Source organism: Anthonomus grandis, chromosome 7 (genome assembly GCF_022605725.1).
Source record: "Anthonomus grandis grandis chromosome 7, icAntGran1.3, whole genome shotgun sequence".
Taxonomy (NCBI): Eukaryota; Metazoa; Arthropoda; class Insecta; order Coleoptera; family Curculionidae; genus Anthonomus; species Anthonomus grandis.
This window is the reverse complement of record NC_065552.1, coordinates 14,631,070-14,655,120: the sequence shown is the minus strand read 5'-3', so window position 1 is coordinate 14,655,120 and position 24,051 is coordinate 14,631,070. Positions and strand designations below refer to the sequence as shown.

Sequence of the window (24,051 nt, the reverse complement as noted above, 5' to 3'; positions counted from 1 at the left end):
CAAATTTTAAATTGATAAAAAAGATAAAAAGTTAAATTTCAGATTAACAATAAGTAAAGGAATACAGATAGAGAATGACAATGTGTGAACACTAGTCACAACTAAATACTGCAATAGTGTAAATTATAGGGCAAAAACGATTAGAGATAAGATAAAATGACTGCGCTTTAGTAACTAGTAAGTAAGGTTGTATGGGGTGATGCAAACATGCCTTTATCAATTTATTACCATTTAGGTAAAAGATTAATTTCGAAAAATTCAAAAATTCATGAGGTTAGTGTTTTTTGTAATTTTTAAAAATTATTGCCAAAATGAACCAAAAAAGAATAAAAGTAATGTATAACAAAATATTGTTATGAAGATATAAACAAGTTATAAGCACTCTTATAGTTTTTGTACTATTTTGCTCTTTTTTTTATAGTTTAAATTAATTAGCAAAGTTTTTCTAGGGTTCTACTTACGTTTAGTTTATTTTTTTATTTATAGTAGCTAGTTTTTGGTAGTAGTAAGTCCAGTTCAGAGATCTATTATAATCCTTGATGTGCTGCGAATAGTCACATGGCATACATGTTTAAATCGCAAAATTTTATGTGGAAAGAGTCATAAAGTAATATTCTAAACGATATTTAATCATTCCATTAAATAAATAAATGTTTTAAACATTTTTTCTATATTATACATTTGATTCGTAAAGTTTGACTACAGACGCCCACGTACTATTTTTTTAGACGTCTGACCTCAGTCCCAGCCACTCAAGCACAGCATAAAGAAACCAGCAGTCGCACTTCAATAAAAATATATTGGCTTGAATAAGCGAGTTCGGTGCATGTGTACCAACGCAAGCGCGGCATATTTGCTTATAGTAGGCTATATGCCGCTGACACTCGCTACGGTCCACGCGGCTTTTGCCTTGGCTATTGCCGGACATAAACATTTTTTAGATATTATTATCTTGTAAAATAAAAATACCTACATAGTACAAATATTTATTTTTTAATATTAATAAAGTTCATACATTAACAAAATATTTAAGCAAAAATAAACATCGCATTTCTACATCTAACAACGACGATATAGAAGAATACGTGCAGGAAGTTAATTAGGTATGTACCATAATTTTAAGAGGCTATTCTTTGAGTAATTTTAATCAAAATCACAAAACAAACGCACAAAAGTTTTTATAAAAAACGCTTCGCTTTGTAAAAACGCTATTAAAATAGTCACTAAGTACGGCGCTGAACTAGGCGATACACCTATGAACACAGTTCGATAAACAGTGAGCTCGGCATCCGGAGAACATGGCTGCGGCATGGCTAAGGATTCTATTAGTTCGCTTACATTTTCGAGCGGAGTGCGACTGCTGGTTTCTTTATGCTGTGACTCAACCGTGGAAAGTTGCACAGGTCCGGCATTAAAATTTATTTGAATTAAAAATTTTATTATTCGAGATATTTGGGTTTAGTTTTAAAAAGTTAGAAATTCAGGATAATTGATAGCAAGATAATATTTAATTTAAAGGTAAGATTTAAGTCCGTAAACTCATTCCTTAGATTATTGTAGACAATTAAAACAAATTTGTTTGGCGTCTGTACTTAAACAATTACGTTTTAAAACTGCTTGATTTTCCCCTGTAGCTTCTACTTTTCTTGATTCTTTCTTTGCGTCCTCAACACTAGAAAATGAACTATCACAACTATGTGAGTCTAAATCACTGTCCAATTGTGCACCCACGATCTCCATAAGCCCGGACAAACTTTTTCCTCTTCATTTGCCAAATTTCCCTGCGTATTTTCCCAGGATCGAAATATTTTAAGGTCTTTAGGTATAATACCAAAACAAATCCACAAACACAAATAAAAAAAACACACTTCCTCGCAGTAAAAACTGAAAAAAAATTAAACGAATACAGGCCAAATTCTAAATTCTCCACTTTCATGAACATGTCAAAAGCAAAACTGGCAAAACCCATCAAATAATAATAACCTCACAGGACCTCCCTAACTATTAAAGGTAGTAGACCCATCCAACAGAACTATTTTAAAGGCGATAGACCCATCCTTAAAGATCTCTTTAAAAACACGACAAAAGTAATACAAAAATAGTCCAAAAATTTATCTGGGTACGGCCCCCTCAAAATCAGTGGGATAGAGAGATACACAATCACTTTCACAGCCTAAAGTAGGAATCGCCAGAACACAGGTGTTATGGCGTTATGGTTGTGTTATGGTGACAATATCTTTGTTTAATAGACTGGTTAAAAAGAGGTGAAAAGTCTGTGAGTGCTGGGAGTGTTTAAAATGTTTTGTAAGATGCTTGGATTTTAGTCCGCGGTCAATTTTTTGATATTATTTTCTTGTGATATTATTTTCTTTCTAAAAATAGACATTTTCGAAAGAAAAATATAGAATAGTGTAAAACTTTCATATATAATTTATATAAAATGTTGCCATTTAAATATGTATATCATACGATAATAAATACGACATAGCACGGACTATTTAGTGCGGCATCTGCGACTCATCAAAGATTCTAATAGAACTTTGAACTGGACTTTAGCTTGGTATCTTGTTTGAACCTCAATTGACATTATTTAGCTCATTATCTTGTTAATCCCGGTAAATTACATTTTCTAGAATTTGTATACTTGCTTGCTTTGACTTCCAGTAGTCTCTTGAAATTATTGGTCTCCATCGGCAAAAACAATTTAGAAAATTGTAAGCATTTCCAAATTGCTCCATGGGTCTTTAAAAGTGATCACCTTAGAACAATAAATGCCATGTGTATTCAATAATGTATGAAGGGTGTAAATGTATTTTTAATAGTTATAGGACCACTACCCAAAATTACTCAGAAAAACTACCCCCGACAAATTCATCCCCTAAAAACCACCCCAATTTTTTTTTTAAATGGCATCACCATTATTTCTTCTAATGTTTGGAATACTTGTAAAATTATTAATTCAATTTCATTAGAAAAAGCATGTGTTAACATCATTTGAAGAGTATATTGGACAGTGTTCTAGAAGGAATCCTGAAGTCCGTTTCAATATTATAGGAAAATAAAGGATCTATATAAAAGGGAAAAGCTCAGATCGACCAAAACAAGTTTCTGATTGAGAGTAAAGATTTTTTCTTAAATCATGGAAAAAAAAGAAAAATAAATGCGGAATTAAGCTTATAAGATGTAATGGCAGCTATACACATATTATTAAATGTTAAAAAATATATATAATTACTTATAGGGAAAAAAAGTAGTAAACGGCAAAAAAAGATAGGCTAATATGAGTAAAATTTAAATGTTTCTGGTCAATAAAAAATTGGTCTCCTTCTTGGCGAAATTTTTAGAGACGAATCAAAATTCGTAAGTGTTGATGATTCTCGAAAATGCGTGATTCATATCAAAGGACGTTCTATAAGGACTGTACAAAACGAACCATAAAACTGCCTTTTAAAAGTAGGTGTATGTACAAAATGGTCAATTTCCAAGTATCGTTTAGTTAAACATTGATGAAAACTACTTATTTCAGCAAAATAAAGGCAGTCATACAGCTAAAATGATTTTAAAAAATGGTTTGGTGAACAGCTTAAAACTTAATGTAATTAATAAGTTTGATGACATAAAATAGAACTAACATTAAAGAATAATTCTGAACTAAAATCTACTCTAGATATGGAATGAATTTTCTTCAGAACAGTCTGGAGAATGACTAAAAGAATTACAGCAGTTCTAAGGGCATAAGAAATATGAACTGTATAAATATTTAGTTTTCACCAAAAATAAGCCGTTTTTAATTAATTTATTTTTCAAGAATAGATATTTTGCGTTGCTAATTGTTTAATTAACTTCTTTGAATGAATAACTTCTTTGAAATAATTATCTTACCTGTTTGGACTCATATCCAAATCGACTTTTCGATCCTTTTGATGCACTTCTAGATCGTACACGAACAGGGGTTATTTCTCCTGACATCATTGGATCTGGATTTATAAAAGTTTTATAAAACTCCAAATCCACATGGGATACTTTTTCCAATGATTTTTGGTCCATCCGTCCTGGATCATGCAGGTTAGGATTGTCGTATATATGATAAGATTGGTACCAAAGTAGTTTCTTTTTTAATTCTTCTCGTTCCGCTTCTGTGAGATTAGGTTTTTGTTGCATATTGTAAATTTCCTCTAAAAAAAATAAGAACTGGTATACTGTAACCGAAAAAGTCGATTCGCATACAAAACAAAAAGAAAATAAGAACATACTAAAGCATAGTTTATTGATTGGTTGGTGGTAATTTTCATACGAAAGTTTGAAATATTTAAAATTTTGCATCTGGTGTTTAACTTGCTTGCCACCTTCCTAAATACAGGTATGCGAACGCTTCTTTATAATTAAGCAATTCTTGTCAAAAAATTCTGGGTGGGCCCGAGGAGCCTTATTGCTCTTCTATTCTTGTTTTCAAATCTTCAATATCACGTAAGGTGGTGGCAAACACTTTATTTGTGAGTACTCCCCATAAACTACAATTATAAGTCAAGTCTCTACTGGGATTCTAAAATTACGATTCGACACGATTACTCGATATGACTGATTCTGAATAAAATATTCAATCGTGAGTGTCTTGCGGATTGCCTAGTTTTTAACGATTTGTCGACGGCACGCTTGGGTATATCGTATGTATCTGACGATATATCTTCTTCCTTATTTAATAGGTGCATAATGTGTCAGCATCCTTTTTTAAACGTATTTGTTTCATCGAGTGTTTATCAGGATTTCATTTGTTTATCAAAAAGCTTTCTTAAACCCAACAACTAGTAAATCTGATTCGACCCTATTTTCCACAATATCCTGTCAATAATAGAGGCAGATCACGTAGAGTTACCGTTGAATTAGCAGTTTTAGCATGTCAAGATTTTATGCCACAGGTTGTTACCAAAGAAGCATTGGACAAAATTTTAATTTTGGAATTAGCGAAACTACTGCAAGTTGTTGGATCCATAAAACTACTAAATATATGGACAATTACCTTGCTGACCGATTAATTAATTTTTTAAACACAAGAGATGAGAGACAACTTAATAAATTAAGATTTATGGAGAGATCCAATTTTCCTGGTGCTATAAGTGCTATTGATTGCACTCATGTTGTCATATTAAAACAAAAAACAAAAGTGAATGAGCACAACAAATTTTTGTGATTTTTCATGAATTCAATTATTATTTCCCTGTGGGTAGTGGTGGTTTTAAAGGATATTTTTTTTTATTTTAAAGAAATAATGTGGTCATATATTTAAATAAAAAAACACGGAGGCAAAAAAATCAACAAAACAAATGAAAATTCTTAGTGTTTATCAATATAAAAGATAATTGACGTTTCTATCTGTCAAATATTAGGGAAAATAACAAATATATACCAATACACCTAAATCAAATCAAACAAAACGAGTTTAGCCGACGATTGAAATTTAGAATCACCCTGCTAGTCACGACTGAGTCACAGCATAAAGAAACTTTCTTTTTTTTGTTTCTTTATGCTGTGACTGAGTCGCGATCGAATTCGAAGTCGTGATCGTATCGAGACCGAGTCGTGATTTTAGAATCCCAGCCCAGCTTTCGCCTGCGGTATTGCTATTTCAAATTTTTTAGAAGCGGTTTTAGGGATAAGAATGTTAATATTATGCTTAGAAGTTGTTATTTTTTTGCTTAGAATAACATATATCTATTTCTAATTTTTATTCGTAATCCAAAATCTAACATCAATAAGTTAAATTAAAATTCTTATATAACAGCATACACTTGCAGAGCAATTTGCTAAGTTCTGCTAAACTGTTGGACAAAATCCCAAACAACCACAAAATGACGTATGACGTTAAAATATAGTCATTTAATGACGCAATCAGAAAAATGCCCCTTCTGTCACTATAAAATAACGTCATTAAATGACAATAAAAAAGAAGACTTACATTAATGTTTCTATAGAATGTCAGTCTTGACGTATAAAATGAGTCAGTGAATCAGATGAATAAATAGAAAAATAGAATAAAAATAAAAATAAATAAATAAAATATATGAAAAATAATTTAAAACCATGTTAACATTTCTAGGTATAGAATTGATTGCTGCCTTTAATCGGCATGGCGTTCTGTGTTGCCAAATTAGTTTTTTTTAGTAACCTTCACTAAATTTAGTTTCGATTTGGGTGGTGTGGCGTGTGGTAAAATAAAAAATATTATTTAGCGGTCACCATTTTCTGGACATGTTGAATTTATAAACAGAATAATTCCTGCAAAAAATTACTAATTAGTAATTAAACTCCATAAGATATAAAGATGAGAAATTGATGAAGTGTTGGTCACACTTAGTCAGTGGATGGCGTTCATAGTGGCAGCGCCGTTGGTAGTTGTGCATTTTGATAAAAATTTGTGATTTGTGATATTGATTGCAGTACTTTTCCGGGTATAAATAATGTGATACTATTGATTTATATTTATATCTTTCAAAAGATAACTTTCCTATATTGTGATGTTTTATAATCTAACACCATACTCTTACAGTATTTCCGTTTTGCAATTGACCGTTTCTGGTTTCTTCATAATGCAGGGCCCAATCGTAATCACCTTACTTTGATACTGGTTTATACATTTTATTATGTTTAATTTTTATACTATAATATTTTTATGATTTATTGCTTTTTTAACAGGTCACTGCATTAGTCTTAATATAGCAGTAAATCCTCTACTAAAAATGTTAGTTATTTAACTGCTATTAAAAATAACCATTTTATTATCAGGAAGGTGATGTATGAATACTTGAACAAAAAAATAAAAAAGTGTTTAGAAACGTGTTTAGAACGTTTTTTGCATTTTTATTTTCAGTGTAATTTCAATCATATCTTAATGAACAAGAAAATAGATTTGTTTTTAACAAATTTATTCGTTAAACCAAAAAGTTGCTTAAAAAAAAATTTGAATTTTTTAATAAACAATAATAAATGCGAGATGAGATTTGTACAACGTATATTTTTCATCCAATAATAGCAAAGCGCTGTTGGCTAACAAATAGCCATCACCAGTGCCACCGAAAAGGTATAAAGAATATAACTTCAGAATTACACTAAAATTATCACGAGTCAAAATTTAACAAAAAAACTCCCTAAAGGTCAATAACCATCATTTAAAAGACTATATACAGGGTGTCCCGGTTCATGTGGGAAATCTCTCGGATCCAGGTAGAACATCAAAAAATAATACCGAACGTTCCTATAAAAAAAATTCCTACAGGCCTTTTTTACGAAGATACAGCCTCCTAAAGGACGCTGCTGGAAATTGGTTTTTTATAAATTACTTTTAAACTACCCGGTAGAATTTAATACAAATTTTAGGTGATGAACACTATTAGGGACCTCTTAAAAATGACATCCTTAAAATACATTTACCTTGTTTACTTTACCAGGGGCGGACTAGGTTGTACACTTTAACGCGTATATTTTTAACACCCTGTATGTTAAAGTTTAAAAAAAATAAATTTGGATACCTTGAACCCTAGGCTAAAAAAAAGGTACTCTTGTTCATTATCGATAAAATGAACCGTTTTGGAGAAAAAAAAAATAAACGAGCCAATGTTTTTTTTAATTTTTTTTAAATGAGATAAGTACGCCAGTTATTCAAAGACCAGAAAATTTCGATGTAAGTCATTTAATTTAAAAAAAAAATACATGTTCCTAAAAATACAGTGGTGTCCTAAAAAATACTTTTGAAGTAATGTAAAGTATGAATTAAGTTTGATAATTTTAGTGAAGTACTAAAGTTATATTCTTTACACCTTTTAGGTAGCACTGACGATGGCTGTTTATTAGCCGAAAGCGTTTTGCTATAGTCTTTTCTTGCATTTTATTATTGTCTATTATTTGTCTACGTATACACAGTCACTCATGCAAATTGCATTTTCGACTACAATTTTATATTTACAGGAAAGATACTATTACATTTTTATTATAAATATAAGTGACCATACGCTGCTTACTAGCCAGCGAGTATGCATATTTTACCAAATTTGGAAGCTCTGTATAAAAACTTTAGGCTCTTTAGAAACGTCAATTAAATATTTAAAAAAAGCGGTCACTAGAAGCGTCACTAAAATGTCGTCAGTAAAAACGTCTTTAAATGGTCAGTAAAGTAGGTTAGTAACCGGTAATATGGATCACTAATAGACGTACCATTCAAGTAATATAACTAACGTTATTTTAGCGGGACTTGGGTTATTCACGTGATTTTAATCGTCATTATGACATCATGTAAAAACGTCATTATAGTAATTTGCTGACATTTTATCTGCCTATTCATTATCTGCGTTATATTTGCTGGGTTTATTCTAATCTCACTTCTAGCTAAGTTGCCACTTTATTCATGCATTATATAGTCTACACAAATGTAGATGCCCTAATTACATTATAACAGTATATGTGAGACCTTAAATTAATTAGCCTCTATGATAGCGGTCGGTGTCGTTCTGAAGGTACTCAAAATTACTAAGAAACACTATAGTAGAACAAATAAAGAAGTTTTATTATTAATACTACCTTTCATAAATAAAATTTGTATAAAAATCAATTAAAAAAATTATAAAACTAAATTTAAAAATTATAATTTTTTTACACTATGAGGTTTTTGAAACTTAAATAATTATACCTATTTACCTTTTTCTTTATCTAAGACATCAAAAATATTGCTGTTGTGGTGCTTATTAAATGTATCCAACAACGTGTATCGAACATCGTTCTTCCAATCCTCAGGCTTACCGGACTTGCTTGATGTGCGAGTTGGGGCGGAATGATTCGATCGTTTTGCTTCAGCATTTGTAAAACTGACTGAAATTACTAAATCTTTTAATTTGTATTTACGTTTAAGCCTAACTGTAATATCCATTTTTTAAATACAAAAATTATAATGGGTCAATAGTAGGAAATAATGATTTTTTTGGAATCAAAACATAAAACAAAGTAGTACCTTCATCCTCATCCTGTTCAGAGTTACTATCTTTAGGTATATATTTCATAACCGTTTGAAGAGGTATTTCATGGTTCGTATGAGTATCCCCAGAAACTACCTCTTCTACTTTATTTTCAAATAATACTGGCTTTAATTTACTATCTGTAGGTGTCACTTGCTCTATAAAATCTTCTTTGTCAGTAACAGTAGAAATAGCTTCACTTTTTAATATAAGATCATCTTTCTCGTTTTCGGTTACAGATTTGGTTTTCCCTCCATCAAACTCCGATTGAAAATGATTAAAAGTATCAAACCCAAGTTCTTTGCCATGTATGACATCCACATAAGTAACGTTTGTACGGTTTCTTAACCGGTTTAAGGCATCTCCCTTGGAGTTAATTGATAAGTCCAATACTTTGGTAACTTTTAATGGTTGTTTTATAATCACAGGTGGTAATAATTTGATGCTTAAGTTTTGAATCTTGAAAAAAATTAAAATGAGTTATTGTATATACTAGGCAGCGATGAAACAAACCTTTTGATCAACTTGAGGTTCAATTGAAATTCCACCAACGAAATCTTCCTTTAACTGGCTCTTACAGTTTTCGCACATCATCTTTCTTAATGTCGGCGAGAGCATTACTTCGGAAAAGAAAAATTCAGTATTACAGCGGGTACAGGTTAACTTTGTTGGTTCTATTTCTAGAGGTGGGCTATGCTGATACTTTAGATTTATTTTCCTTGGAGGGACAACGTCTGTAGCAACTCTGTTGGCGACACATAGAGCTGGTAAAATTCTGCCTTGGTTGGATTTTTCGTGCCTAAAATTGTTTAAGTAGTTTAGTACTTTTTTCTCTGATGATTATTAATATTACGTTTGACAGTGACATTCTACTCCCATGCATCTCGCGTCAGGTTTCACTTGAATTTGCTGATTGCAGTTGCTTACTAGTTGAACACAATTGCTACAATTATCGACCATTGTAATTATTGGTGGTTCTAGAATAAAGAAATCGAATTTTAAAATTATAAGTGATATACAATTTCAATGGACTATTGTGCTTTTACTTGGGCTATCGCTATTAAAGTTGCTTATGTTCCGCTATTTAACCAAACTTAAAAAGAAAAACAAGCATCCATTTAGCACAGATTCAAATTCTTCATACCTTGCGGCACTTTTTCCCCGCTTCGTCTAGGAGTACTTCGGTTACTCTCAGTAGTTTCAGCAATGGTTTTTAGCTTCTCTTGTAGTTCTTCAAAACTACTGGAAACCTCGAGTTGATTGGTATCAGGTACTGTCCGAAATTTATCAACACCAACCTGTTCCATTAGATCATCTTCTAAAATTGCTATGGGAAGTATTTAAATGAATTGAAATAAAAGGATATTTGTAAGTGTAGAAAAAGAAGCTTGGAGGTTACATGAGAGCAAATTGATATATTAAAAAATAGTTTGTAACTTTAAATGTACCTTCTTTCTCTATAGTTTTTTTTTAAATTAATCAGAATCAACTTTTTTTTCTATTGTTCGAAGTAAATTATTTTTTAATCCAAAGTTTACTACCAAATCATGTTTTTATGCGGGTAAAATAGGAAAGGTCGAGGGCGACTCTCAGTCTTTACTGAAGTTTGTGACCAAAAAAATTGATTAGCAGAAGGCTCAGCTATAAACAACTCGCCTTAAAGGTAAAATGAAAATCCTGCAGTCTCCCTCCACTTATTTATTTAACATTCAGTTATTCAAACTCCCGACATGTTTCGGACAAAGTGGTGTCCATCATCAGGGGATAAAAAGTTTAAAATTGGTATTAGATATACGCCCCAGGGTTTGATTCCATGTCAAAAAACCCTCTATTTATTATTATTGTTTTTTTTTTATTTTATTATTTTTAATTTTATTTGTTTACATTCTCTTGTTGACAAGGACCGAACAGCATACTGTTTGACCGGGTTGACCGGGAGTTTTGAATAACCGAATGTTTAATAAATAAGTGGAGGGAGACTGCAGGATTTTCATTTTACACAATAAAACATAAGATTTAGGAAAACTTATGATCAATATCGATCTAGGAAGGATCAAACAAGGGAAAATCAGAGTAGATGTGATGAAATAAATAAAAAACACGTAACAATTAAATTCTGGAAGATTTCTAACAATTTGGCATGTATGAAGATGACAGGATGGCTTTAAAACGCCTATATAAGATATTCACAGCATGCCTGAAATTTACTAAGGTAATGTTTAATTTGACCAAAAAACTCAAGATGACATTGCAAAAATATAAACTAGTTTCGGTTACTCAAATAAAAATAATATGGAAAATTGTTAAATTCAGAAATAAAGGTAGAAATAAATAAAGCGTTTGGAGAGCTACTTTTTCAATTGCAAATTAAAAGTCAAGATTAGTCTAGTTATTAAAAAAACCAAATACAACTCTAACAACTAATCCATATACAGGGTCTCACAAAAATTAACGATAAGCTGAAAACGGACAATAGACCAGGTACTCAGGGATTCAAAAAAAAAAATTTCTTGAGTACTTTTAAAATTCTAGGCATTCATAAAAAATGGAAAAATTGACACCCTCTGTAGTTAGTGTTTATTTTATTATTGTTAGTACTGTGGATACAAATTTTTGATTTCCTAACCATTTTTTTAAATTTAACCCTGAATAACCCTTCGATAAATTACAAAACTAAATTTAAACACAACTGTTAACATTTTTAAGAAATTATCAGATTTTTGCTCAACTTGGGTTGAAAATTGTCCTGTGACCATAATTTCCCAACTTTAACTAACTGTCCTGGAAAAGAAAATTACTTCACTGTTTGGCAAGTGATTTCAAAAGTTAGCGTATCTAATCTAGATTTCAAAATGGTAAGATACTTACTAGATTATTGGTTCAATAGGGATGTATTTTTTTAGTACATAGTCAAATGTAGAAATAAATAAATGAAAAAAAATCAAAGTAAACGAAATAAAACTTTATTAGAGTCACAACAAATGCTCAAATTATCTGTCCTCATTCCTAATACACATTCTACACCTTTTTAGAGAAGATCGCGTTATTAATCCGGCGAATTTTCCATTGTTGATCTGTTCAGCAGCTGCCTGAATTTTTTGGCGCAGTTCAGCTACTAAGTCTTCTAAATGATTGTTGTAGACTTTGATTGTAATTTATTGCTCTCCAAAAAATGAAATCCGAAGGATTTAAATCGGGTGAACGTTGCGGCCACGCCATTGTTCCATCCCGGTAAATATTAAATAAATAAATAAATATGCCTTTATATTACGGAAATAAAAAATTACAATAACAATTATAAATGCGGCGAGATCTAGCCTATGGCTACTCTATCTAACCGCACACTTAAAAATAGTACTTCAAAATAATATATATATATATATATATATATATATATATATATATATATATATATATATATATATATATATATATAATAATATATATATATATATATATATATATATATATATATATATATATATATATATATATATATAAATTCAAACTATAAATTAGTAACTATAATTAAGCTTATAAAACAAAACGATGCTACACAGACATAATCATATCATACACTTAATCAAGTAATATAGTTAACCAATGTAAAAAAAAAAGAAAAAGAAACATGATTTTCGTAAAATTCTAAACTATAAACTACTATTAAAATAGAGTTTGGCAGCTTTTTTAAAGGAAGCGAGTGAGTGCTTACACTTCAGATCATGAGGCAACGCATTATAGATTTTAACACCGGTATATAGTATATATATATATATATATATGAGGCTTGAAATTTGGTAGTTCTTACTTTATACATGTACAAGACTTTTAGTTTATAGTAAGCTTTTTGAAAAATATTAGAAACATGATATTCAACACCAATAGTTTTGACTTAGCAGCATTAAGAACCAGCTTATGGAAACTAGACACCTGCACAATAGCATCAAGATCAGAGTTTATGTTCCCTATGGCGGTATTAATTTGATTAATTGAAAATGAGTGATAAAGTTGAACATCATCCGCGTATTGATGCGACTTGCATGTTTTAAGAAACTCAAGAAAATCAGACATGTAAACTGAAAACAGAAGTGGTCCCAAAATACTACCCTGCGGAATTCCCTGACCAATAACTACATATTGCGAAAATGCTGAGCCGAGACGCACTCTTTGCACTCTATTAGCCAAATAATCACAAAGAAGATATAAAGCTGAGTCGTGTAGACCAAAAATATTTTAATTTGGCAAGCAAAATAGAATGATTAAGTATCAAATGCTTTACTATATTCTAACAGCACCATTGTAGTACCTTTTTTATTATCCATAGCGCGAAGAATATCATCGCACACATGCAATAGTGCTGTTTCCGTACCACGCGGGGATCTGAACCCAGACTGGCTATCAGGAATAATTTTATTATTTATAAAAAACTTTTTTAATTGCTGGTGCATGCCTTTTTCCAGTATTTTGGAAAGGGTAGGTAGGATGCTTATAGGATGGTAATGTGAGAGCTCAGCAGGGCTATTTACTTTGGGAATGGGTAATAAATCCGCCTTTTTCCATTCGCTGGGAAATCTGGATAACGAAAGAACCTTATTGATGATGTGTGTGATATAAAGAGTAAGGTAAGGGACTAAAAAAGAAATCATCTTAATGCCAATAGTATCAGACCCAATGGAGACAGACTTTATATTAGATATTATATTCTCAATATCACTCTCACTCATCTGCCTAAACTTAAACTTGTTCTCAACACTAGGGTGTACTTTATTAATATATTTGGTATTTATTTCACTATTAAGAGGTAATGAATTAGTTTTCGGAATACTATTAATAAAAAAAAGAATTAAATTGTTCAGCATCGATAACAGTATTAGACTGAGCTTGTAATTTTGAATTTTTAGGTGCTATATTAAGACACTTTAAACTGTTCCAAAATGAGGCCGGATCCTCTTTAAATTTATAATTTAAAAAAGATTTTTTTCATTTCGAACTGCGCTTGTTACCATATTTTTAATTTGCTTATATTCATTAAAAGAGTTTTCAGTTTTAAATTTTTTATACTTTGTAAGTGCTTTTTGTAAATGATTTTCCAAGAAATCTAGGTAAACTTCGGCGTTCAAATTTTCCGGCAACTCGAATGCTCCAATAACTCTGCCATTATTAGCACGTATATACCAAGTATTTTTGTTCGCATGTTTTTTTTAAACTGGTATTGTGACCGGTCGTCTCGGTGTAAATGCGAATTTTCCACATGCCACTCATGTATGTTGTGGAGATTTAAGTATCCATCCTTCTTAAAAGTCGATTCATCAGACGATACAATTTTTTCGGAGACAAAGATTCGCGGATCTTCTCTATGTCTTTGCAACATTGTTTGACAAAATTCAAGTCTTGCATAGGTAGTCTCGAGGTAATAAACTTTGTACTCGTTGTACGTGGTACATACGGATGTAACTGGTTTTATTCATTACTCGATGTGTTAAACTTTTAGACACGCCTGTCCTTTTCCACGTTTATATTCCACATTCTGAAATACTCGGATCACGTGCACTACTTGTAAGACTTCGGCCTCGTAGGGCAAGCGGGGTCTACCTGCACCACCCATTTGATTTGGGAATCGGCCCTCTCGAAGTAATCAATGCTCATTCAGAAATACCCTGTAATCTGGATAACGCTCGTTGTTCATGTGGGTATCTTTGACGATACAGTCTAGCGGCAGCATTAGCATTGCATCAACATTCTCCATAGATGAGATGCATGTTAGCATATTCCCGCGCAGTATAACGATCTGGTAGTTTCGTTTACTAACTAAACAATCACAAGTCACAAGTCCAGAAATCAGCTTCAATAAACCAAGCCAAATTAAAAAAACTCCAAAAAAGCCAAAATAAATAAAACACGATATCAACACGAATACAGAAAGATGCGTAATAAACGGAGGATAGCAAAGTTTACCCAATTTAAATAAATTATTTAAATTTACCTATTTTAAGAAAATAAAAAGTGAAAAATTAAAATTAAGAAAAAGTGTACACTAATCTAATTTAACACGTTTCATTTATTTTAACTGTACAATTATTAACTTAGCTTAGAGTAGCGGTGTACATTTGACTATGTACTAAAAAAAAACACCCCTATTGAACCAATAATGTAGCAAGTATCTTAACATTTTGAAATCTAGACTGGATACGCCAACTTTTGAAATCACTTGCCAAATAGTTAAGTAATTTTCTTTTCCAGGACCGTTAGTTAAATTTAGGAAATCATGGTCAAAAGATCCAATTTTCAACACAAGTTGAGCAAAAATTTGATAATTTCTTAAAAATGTAAACAGTTGTGTTTGAATTTAGTTTTGTAATTTACCAAAGGGTTATTCAGGATTGCATAAAAAAAACTGTTAAAAAATTCAAACATTTGTAACCACAGTACTAAAAAAAATCAATATGATCGTTTTCTATGAATACCTATAATTTTAAAAGTACTCATGATAGATTTTTTAAAATATTTTTTTTTCGAATCCGTTAGCGCCTGGTCTTTTGCCCGTTTTCGGCTTATCGTTGATTTTTGGGACACCCTGGTATTTCAAGATTCAATTAGTTTGAAGGCTACATACGCAATGCATAGATGGAAACTTTTATATGATTTAATCTAGCCATTCTCATTCTATGAACTCTGCTGTACCTAGAACTGCTGGATGCAACGTGGGTTGCATTAATAAAGGTGAATGCTTGGAAGGATTTTTTTTCAGATATAGAAATTGAATACGAAATGTTATTATAACAAACAAATTTGACTAAAACAAAGACAGTAAGGAAAAACTACCAAGAAGCTACTTTTCTTTTGTACTCACCAGCTTCGTTTCTCCTAGTCATCGGCCTCTCCATATCAAGGCCCGGAACCTGGCAGCAGTCTCTTATTCCTCTTCTACTACATTCCTCCGTCTGCGTCTGCTGCACAGGTCTCGGTATCTTTGATTTCGATACAATTGTTACAATTTGGCTAGCCTCAGTATTCTTGTCTCGTGGAGATTTAACAACAGTTTTTTCTTCTTTAGTCATGATTGTTTCTTTTTCTTTTGAAATCATAACAGCGGTTGCGCTTCTATCGAGACTTGGATATATATTGCTTTTCTGTTTCAAAATATCAGTGCTTCTTTGAATTGCCAACTTTGTTCTAGTTAAAGTTGGTCTTATTGTTGTATCCCTAGAAAATTACAAACTAATCAGATCCATCTGAGCAACAAGTTAATTTTCAGGAAGCTTTTTTACAGATTCTAACAAAACCAGATGTATTCAAAGTACACCCTTCGTTAGTTGTCTTCCAAAAGTACCATAAAAATATATTATCCTCTGTATTAGAGTAATGACAGCAGATTTGTATAATTTAGGGTCTTCTGTGTATTATTTTTTATTGCGTATACCGTTTTAGGTACCATCTCAGTTCGACGGTAGAAATTTAATTAATTCATATGGTATCTTAGGGAGTTAAATTAGGGGAAGAAGTCTCTATTCAGGATCACTTTCAGTTTATTCTATTGGGAGTTACAAAATATTGATAATACTAGGCACTGAGATGGAAGTAAAACAAATTTATAAGACGCTTGAATGATAAAACCAACAAGAAACATGAAGAAATAGATTAAGCTTAAACAGCTAAATATTAATCGTAAGTTATTTCTAAAGAATACGAAGATAATGCCAATTACAAAAATAATACAGAACAAAATATTTAAGAAATGGAAACGGTTAGAATTTTACTAGATAGCAATTTAAGATACCAGCTCTAAAGAAAGTTGGATAGTGATAGATAAATGATAAATAATAATAATAATAAAAATAATAATAATAATAATAATAATAATAATAAGCTTAAATTCCAACAGGTTACAAATACCCAGTTACAGGAAAATCAATTAAATATATAAATGTAAAAGTACGAATGCATGAACTGTATTAGATCCATGCAACTAAACTATAAAAGAATTGGTATATAATAAAAAAATAGTGAGTTTGTGAAAATAAATAATAAAAAATCATTACACAATAAGAATCAAGAATAAATTTAAATCAAAAGAGCAGAAAAAAATTAGTAAATAAATTTATTTAAACTAATAACTAAATAACCCAGCCTTCCCCACCGCAGGTGCCTCAAAGCCAGATTGTCATGGTGAATATCACAAGAATCAGCAATAATGTTAAAGTATTGACACATAAAGTTAATAAGACTCTGGTACAGAATGTTGAACCTGGCTGTGTCCAAGTTAAAAGCTGGACGCTGCCTAGATCCTTGGCGTGATATATCAAAGCAAATCCTTTGCAAAAGGGATTGGCAGTCAATTTTATGGTGAAGTAAAATAAACAAGAATTTCACCGAATGCATTTCTCTCCTCTTCGCAAGTGTCCGTTCAGTATATCTAGCGAGCAGCAAGTTATGGTCAAAACCCCTTCGAGCCGTTGGACTGATTCCAATAGGTAAATATGCTGGTTGTAAATGGGAGACCAACAAATGCATAGTAGAGAGTTTAAGCAGTGGCAGTGTTTGAAAAAAGTTTGCAATTCCTAATAATAAAGCTGAGCATGCGAGTAGCTCTAGATACAGTATCTTCGATGTGAGGGATAAAGAAAAATTTTTGGTCAAAGGTGACTCCAAGAGCCTTAAAACAAGTAGTTCTTGCCAGAGACTCTCCATTGACTGAGTAATTAAAGACAATTAAACTTTTGATTCGAAAGTAGCTGGCCACATTACACTAGGTAACATTAAGGTTAAGCCTGTTGAAAGTGCACCAATGGTGTACAGTATTGATGTTCTCTTGCAGTTGATAACAATCTGCTATAGGGTCAATGCTATGGAAAAGCTTTAGGTCATCAGCATATGCTAACCGAAAGCAATCGAGGGTGGAGATCAAGTCATTAGCGAAAACGATAAAGAGAAGAGGGCCCAAGTTAGAGCCTACAAACTGAGGTCGGTCAACTAAATAGGAGTTAAGGAGCTTTATCAAGCGACCGGAGAATCCAAACTGGCGTTCAAGCTTATTTAATAGGATGAAATGGTCAATCTGGTCAAAAGCCTTTTGAAAGTCTATGTAGATTTGATCTTTATCATTAAGTGCTTCACACACAAACTGAGAAAAGAATGCTAGGTTTGTAGTACATGAAATGAAGCCATGAACTTCGAAGTTACTTTGAAGGCATGAACTTCACCTTGAGAAAAATTAATGTATAAAGAGCCAACTCAAATAACTTTGAGAAATTGCACAGAATGGATATAGGACGATAACTCTCTATTGTTCCAGCATTGTCCTTTTTAAAGATAGGGCAAACTTTGGCTTGCTTTTAGATATTGAGAAAAATACCAGTGTTAAGGATCAGATTAAAAATGTGGAGCAGAGGGTCTGTCAGTGCAACAAAGCAGTCCTTAACTAAAAAACTAGGAATTAGATCTGGGACAGAGGTCATTTTGCTTTTGAGACACTTGCTCGCCATTATAATGTCGGTAGCCGCGAGCGCGATGACGTCTATGCAAGTTAAGGTTCAGAGACTACAGGATGATCGCTGGAAAGTGAGTTCGTGTATACACTCCTGAAATAATTTTCAAAAGTTGACACAATGCTGCCAGGCGTATTGTATGATTGGTTAGAAAGCTTCATTGAGCCGGGGATTTGAGACTGATTACGTTTGCTTCGAATAAAAGATCAAAAGTCATTCGGATCGGAGGTTATTCTGTTCTCAATACTATGGATGTACATTTTGTAGGCTTGTGCAGTTACAGCTTTAATTGCCTTGCGCAGATATCTAAATATCTCTTGATGATGATTAGACTTGAAAATCTTAAAATTACGAAATGCTCTTTTCTTTTTATATATATTACGAATTATGTCCGTCGAAAAGCAGGGAGGGAAACGTCTTTTACATTTTACCTTGAATAGTACCGCCCTAGCAAAAGTGTTGTTTCACTATACCATAAAAAACATCACATGCAGAGTTGACGTCCTGCTGCACCGTGACAGGCGACCAATCAGTATCTAGCAGCAGCTGATACAAAAGCCGAAAGTTAGCCTTTCCAAAATTAAATTCCTTTATTTCAGCTTTATTAAGGGGTAGGTTATTGAAAGACGTAAGGCCTGCATGGAATTCAAATGACAGAGAAGGATGGTGGGTGTCCTCCGGGACAAGAGACGCACCGCTGTTAAGTACAGAGTTATCAAAGCTTGCAAAGATTAAATCCAAACAGCGAAGATTGTTATTTACCACGTTATTGAATCGCTTATAGTTCAGGAAATCAAAAAAATTACTTAGAAGTTGACGTTTACTATTGGGAGATACCGAGTGTTAAATATAAGTGGGGACAATAAAGTCTCCCAGGATAATTACATGTTCAGAATAGATTGCATTGACCATGAAAAAGGCTTCGAGAAAGCGTTCTAATAGCATGGAGTCGATGGAAGGAGGAACGTACAGTACAAAAATATACAGTGGGTATATCGGATTACGAGGGGGTGTATGTCCAATTCCCTGGTGACTTAAAAAAAAATCTGGCCGCGCATTGGGAGAGTGTTTAGTGGGAACAATTTGAATTGAAAAAGTCAGAAAGGAACTGTATTACAATGAGCGCTTAGACTCGTCCGGTAACAGACAGAAGATAAGTTGGTTAATCATTAACGAATGTAGGCAGTCTTCTCGTCGGCGGTTGGTTGAATATTTTTCTAATATTGCTGAGAAGTTACTCGAAGCAGTTCCCAGTGACGGCGATTCATTGCAGTATCTTAATCGGAATGCTATCAACCAATCATTCTTTTTCCACCCTGTAGATGCCATCGAGGTCCTTGAAACAATTCAGTGCTTGAAGAATCATAGGTCTTCGGGTTCCGATGGTATCTCTTCACGTCTGCTGTCACTTCTGCCTGCGAGCGCTTTAGGTGCTTTGGTTTGGGCAATCAATCAGTCATTTTTTCGGGGAGTTCCCATCCTGTTTAAAGGAAGCTATGATTATCCCTCTTCATAAAAGTGGTATCTTGGACCGACCCTCTAACTTCCGTCCCATATCAATTTTGTCTACCCTCTCCAAGGTTCTTGAGCAGCTTGCAAAAAAGAGAATTATCTCTTTTTTGACCAAGTACAATGTGCTGTCCCCTAATCAGTATGGATTTCAGTCATCTAGGGGCACGCAGGATGCCATTTTCAGATTCTTGGAGAGTGTGTATCTATCTATGAACTCCAAGGAGGCTGCAGCAGCGGTGTTCTGTGATCTGTCCAAGGCCTTCGATTGTGTGGAATACTGCTGTCAAAGCTTGATTTTTACGGATTTAGGGGAGTGGCTTTGGGGTGGTTGAAGTCATACCTGTCTGGCCGCACCCAGAGGGTGGTTGCATCTGGATTTTCGTCAAGGATAGCACACCTTAAATGTGGTGTACCTCAAGGGTCAGTGGTAGGTCCTATTTTATTTTTATTATACGTTAATGACTTAAGCTCTCCCATTGCATGGTCAACCACTGCATGGACTACGGAACCACGTTTGCCGATGATACTACAATTCTGTGGCATAACAAAAATCAAAAAGTAGTCAGATATCTCATAGTAGAGGACCTTCACAAAATTAAAGAGTGGTGCATCTGCAATCAGTTTGTATTCAATGTTGATAAGACTTGTTCTGGGCTCTAAGTGTAATGTAGAGGGTTTTTTGTTTGATGAGCAGAGCCCAATACATGGTGGGGATTATTGTCGATTTCTCGGCCTCTTCATTGATGAGAGTTTAAGGTTTCACAACCACGTTTTGGGCCTCGCTGCTAAACTTTCTTCTGGTTGTTTTGCAGTCAGGGTTGCCAGGCATGAGTTGAGGGGGTTGTTTGCTCGTTTAGTTTATTTCGCTGTAATAGACTCTCATATCCGTTATGGGTTGCCATTTTGGGGTTTGTGCTCCAAGGGACTCCTTAACATAATTTTTACTATTCAGAAAAAAGCATTAAGGTATCTGTGTGGTGTTGGTCTGAGATTCTGTTGTAAACTTTTTTTTTAGCTGAAAGAATTTTAACAGAATTATAACAGTTTTTATCACCCTTTATATTGGAAACTGCAACACTCATACATAAGTCCGTAAGTCCACCATCTTGCACCAGTCATAATACTCGTCAAGTGGGCAACTCTTCTCTTCCAATCCCCACCTCCTCACTTACGAGAAACTCTCTTATATTTATTAGTCGTAAAATATTTAATCATGTTCCTTTTTCGATTAGGACTTTTACAGATCTTAATAAGTTTAGGCGAGAACTAAAGAAATTAATCTTACCAAAAGCTTACTACAGCATTGAAGAGCATTTTAACGACTCATTTTAATATTTAAAATTAATTATATATCTGTTGATCAGATTTTTTTTTATTATTCTTGTTTTTCTTGTGTTGGTTCTCGCCTTTTCTGTTCTTCTTTTTTTGTTTTTTCTTTGATTATATAAAATATGCTTCTATGTACAATCAAAATCGATTCTGTATTCTGTTTTTGTCCTGTATCCTATATAACCAAATAAATACTATAAGTAGTATAAATACTATATATATACTTATAGTATTATAGATTCTAGGATTAGGAAGCTTTTAGTACAAGTTTGTAAACTTAGCAAATAAAGTATATTTTGACTTTGACTATGAAATGATTAAATTTGACTCTACATCCTACCAGGTCAATTTCCGATATTTCTTGGCTGATCGCAGAGGTCGAGGGCTTCCGAGGAGAGGTGATTCAGAATCCATAATCATAAATGATAGATAATAGATAAATGTGCAAATACGAATTTATAAGTAACAATGATGTTCTGGATAACGCAGGGGATAAGCTAGTGGCAGTAAAAAAAAGCTATATTTGAAGAATTTAATCAGTGCAAATTTTAATAAAACTTTGACTACTTTAACTGATACTTTAATGGTAAAAACGAAAAATCAATTAATACGAGAGATCAATTAAGAACATTTTAATGTATAAGAAAACGGCACATTTTCTTAGCTGATCATTGGCACAATGATGATCAGTAGAAAGGTCACCTTAAAATGAACCTAGTAAATTTTGATTTCTAGGGACGGATCTTATTATTAACAAAAGATACTCTTAATTAATAATAATAAAATGAACGATTTGCGGGAAAAATCTAATTTTATTAAATTCAAGCTTTAAGCTTGAAGAATAAAAATAAAAAAGAAACATATTTTAAACGTGATTATTTATAAAAAAATATTTTTATTTATAGGGTCAATAGGGCGAGAGGTTATGTTCTGCAAAACGTACGATTTCTTTTATTCTTTAAAGAAAAAATATTAAATAAACGATCCACCATATTTAAATATTGATCTGAACAAAAAAAGTATTAAAAAAAAATAACTTTTCTAATGTCAACTGGATTAGCATACACTAATTTTTAATTAAATTATTACATATATTTTTTTATTATAAATATTTTTAAATGTGCCTTAAGAAACTATAGCGTAATAAAAACGAACGAAATATATACAAACAAAATAAAATAAATAAAATTTAAATACAAACCCGTTACAAGAACAACAAACATCTTGAAAACATCATTGTTGATAAGATATACTGTAGACCAATATTATTTTAAATAAGTTTTTAAAAACACATTTCAGTCCCTTTTATGAATAAATGAAGTGCTAGTGAATAAATGAAACTTTTATTTATGGTTGTCAAATCACAATGTACAGGGCAGTCAGGTAAAATGCAGTAATTTTATTAATGCCTATGGCATTATTTAAACCAAAACTATAAGTTTACGTTTGCCTACTTATCATAAATAGAACTTGAAACCTTTAAGAAACAAAAAAATTAAATCTTTAATCTAATATAAAATGTAAAAAATTAAATCTTAAATTTAATTGAATAAAAGTGGCCTTTTCTCGAAAACCGTTCATTAAATCGATAATATTGACTAAGAATAGTTTTTTAGAGTTATCTTAATTCAACAAGATATATAGGAATTTATACATTTATAAGAAATGGCTGGAAGGAAGAAAAAATTAAACTTTTTTCTTGCAATCCGGATTTGTATCCAGATTTGGGAGATTGCCCACATATCCCGGGCCACGCTGTATATTATCTTATGTTTTTAATGGCAATAACTTACTCTTGCAATAACTGTTTGGTTTGTAACTTCAAACCCTTAATAGTCTCCTCAATATCTGTAGAACTTGACCCAGAATCTCTTTTCTTGTCTGGCTTCTGCGTTGTTGATTCATCTCCACTTTGTATTGCTTTTATTTTACTAAGAGCTTTACGTACACGTTCTATTAGCTGATTGGCTTCTTTAATTTTGTATCTGATTACTTCGTCATCCGCGGATTCTGGATCTGATAGCTCCTTTGATTTTCCTGATCTATCGGAAAGAGTTTCTGCTTTCGAATTTGATCTAAATTTTAAAAAATATAATGACTAAGAGTATTTTGAAAATTTTTATTTGATGAATGCGACGGTAATTATTTTTTAATCCAATTACTTAAAAATATCAATGTTAATTTACTAAATAATTAGATTTTCTGATAAAAGTATCACACATATTGAACATTATTTAATCTGAATGTATAGGACGGAACATACTTAATATATAGGAGATCTAAACTGTAGACCCGCAGTTCTAATGCATTAATTTTAAATATATTTTTTAAGAGTTAAGTCAGAGTTAATAGTAGTAGTATCTTTTGTATGTTACATTTGGAGCAGAATAGATCTGTATAGATAAAAATATCCTACGATCCAACAATAAAAAAGGTCTGCATATTTCAATCCAAATATAACATTCTATGTAATAAGCAGACTTAAGAGATCTGGGTTTCTTATCATCAATGGATTATTGGATACCCAAATTTTTAAAATCATTAATAGAATAAAACAACTTTTTTTGCTAATTTATTAAGATTTTTTTATTAATTATTTGACATCGACTAACAGCAAAAACGATTGTACAAGCCTTACATAATAACTTATATATTATTTTATAGTAGATCTTTCGGTTGTTATAACTCACAACCCCGTATAAAATATACAATTTTGACATTGTCAT

The 24,051-nt window shown here is 32.1% G+C and overlaps 1 protein-coding gene across 3 annotated transcripts in view; it reads right to left on the bottom strand.

The window, feature by feature from the left end:
• Window positions 1-24,051, bottom strand: part of LOC126738979 (uncharacterized) — a 192,388-nt gene that overhangs the window by 15,729 nt on the left and 152,608 nt on the right. For 2 of the 3 annotated variants that reach the window (XR_007661508.1, XM_050444497.1), the window contains exons 3-10: window positions 23,119-23,400; window positions 15,850-16,202; window positions 10,144-10,326; window positions 9,853-9,976; window positions 9,513-9,798; window positions 8,996-9,458; window positions 8,686-8,865; window positions 3,883-4,175 (exon numbers count right to left, since the gene is read on the bottom strand). Coding sequence is in view for 2 of the 3 variants with exons in the window: in XM_050444497.1 (XP_050300454.1) it covers window positions 3,883-4,175; window positions 8,686-8,865; window positions 8,996-9,458; window positions 9,513-9,798; window positions 9,853-9,976; window positions 10,144-10,326; window positions 15,850-16,202; window positions 23,119-23,400 (2,164 nt within the window). In the remaining variant the exon portion in view is untranslated. The remainder of the gene's footprint in view (window positions 1-3,882; window positions 4,176-8,685; window positions 8,866-8,995; window positions 9,459-9,512; window positions 9,799-9,852; window positions 9,977-10,143; window positions 10,327-15,849; window positions 16,203-23,118; window positions 23,401-24,051) is intronic. The other variant, XM_050444499.1, reaches the window with a different exon arrangement.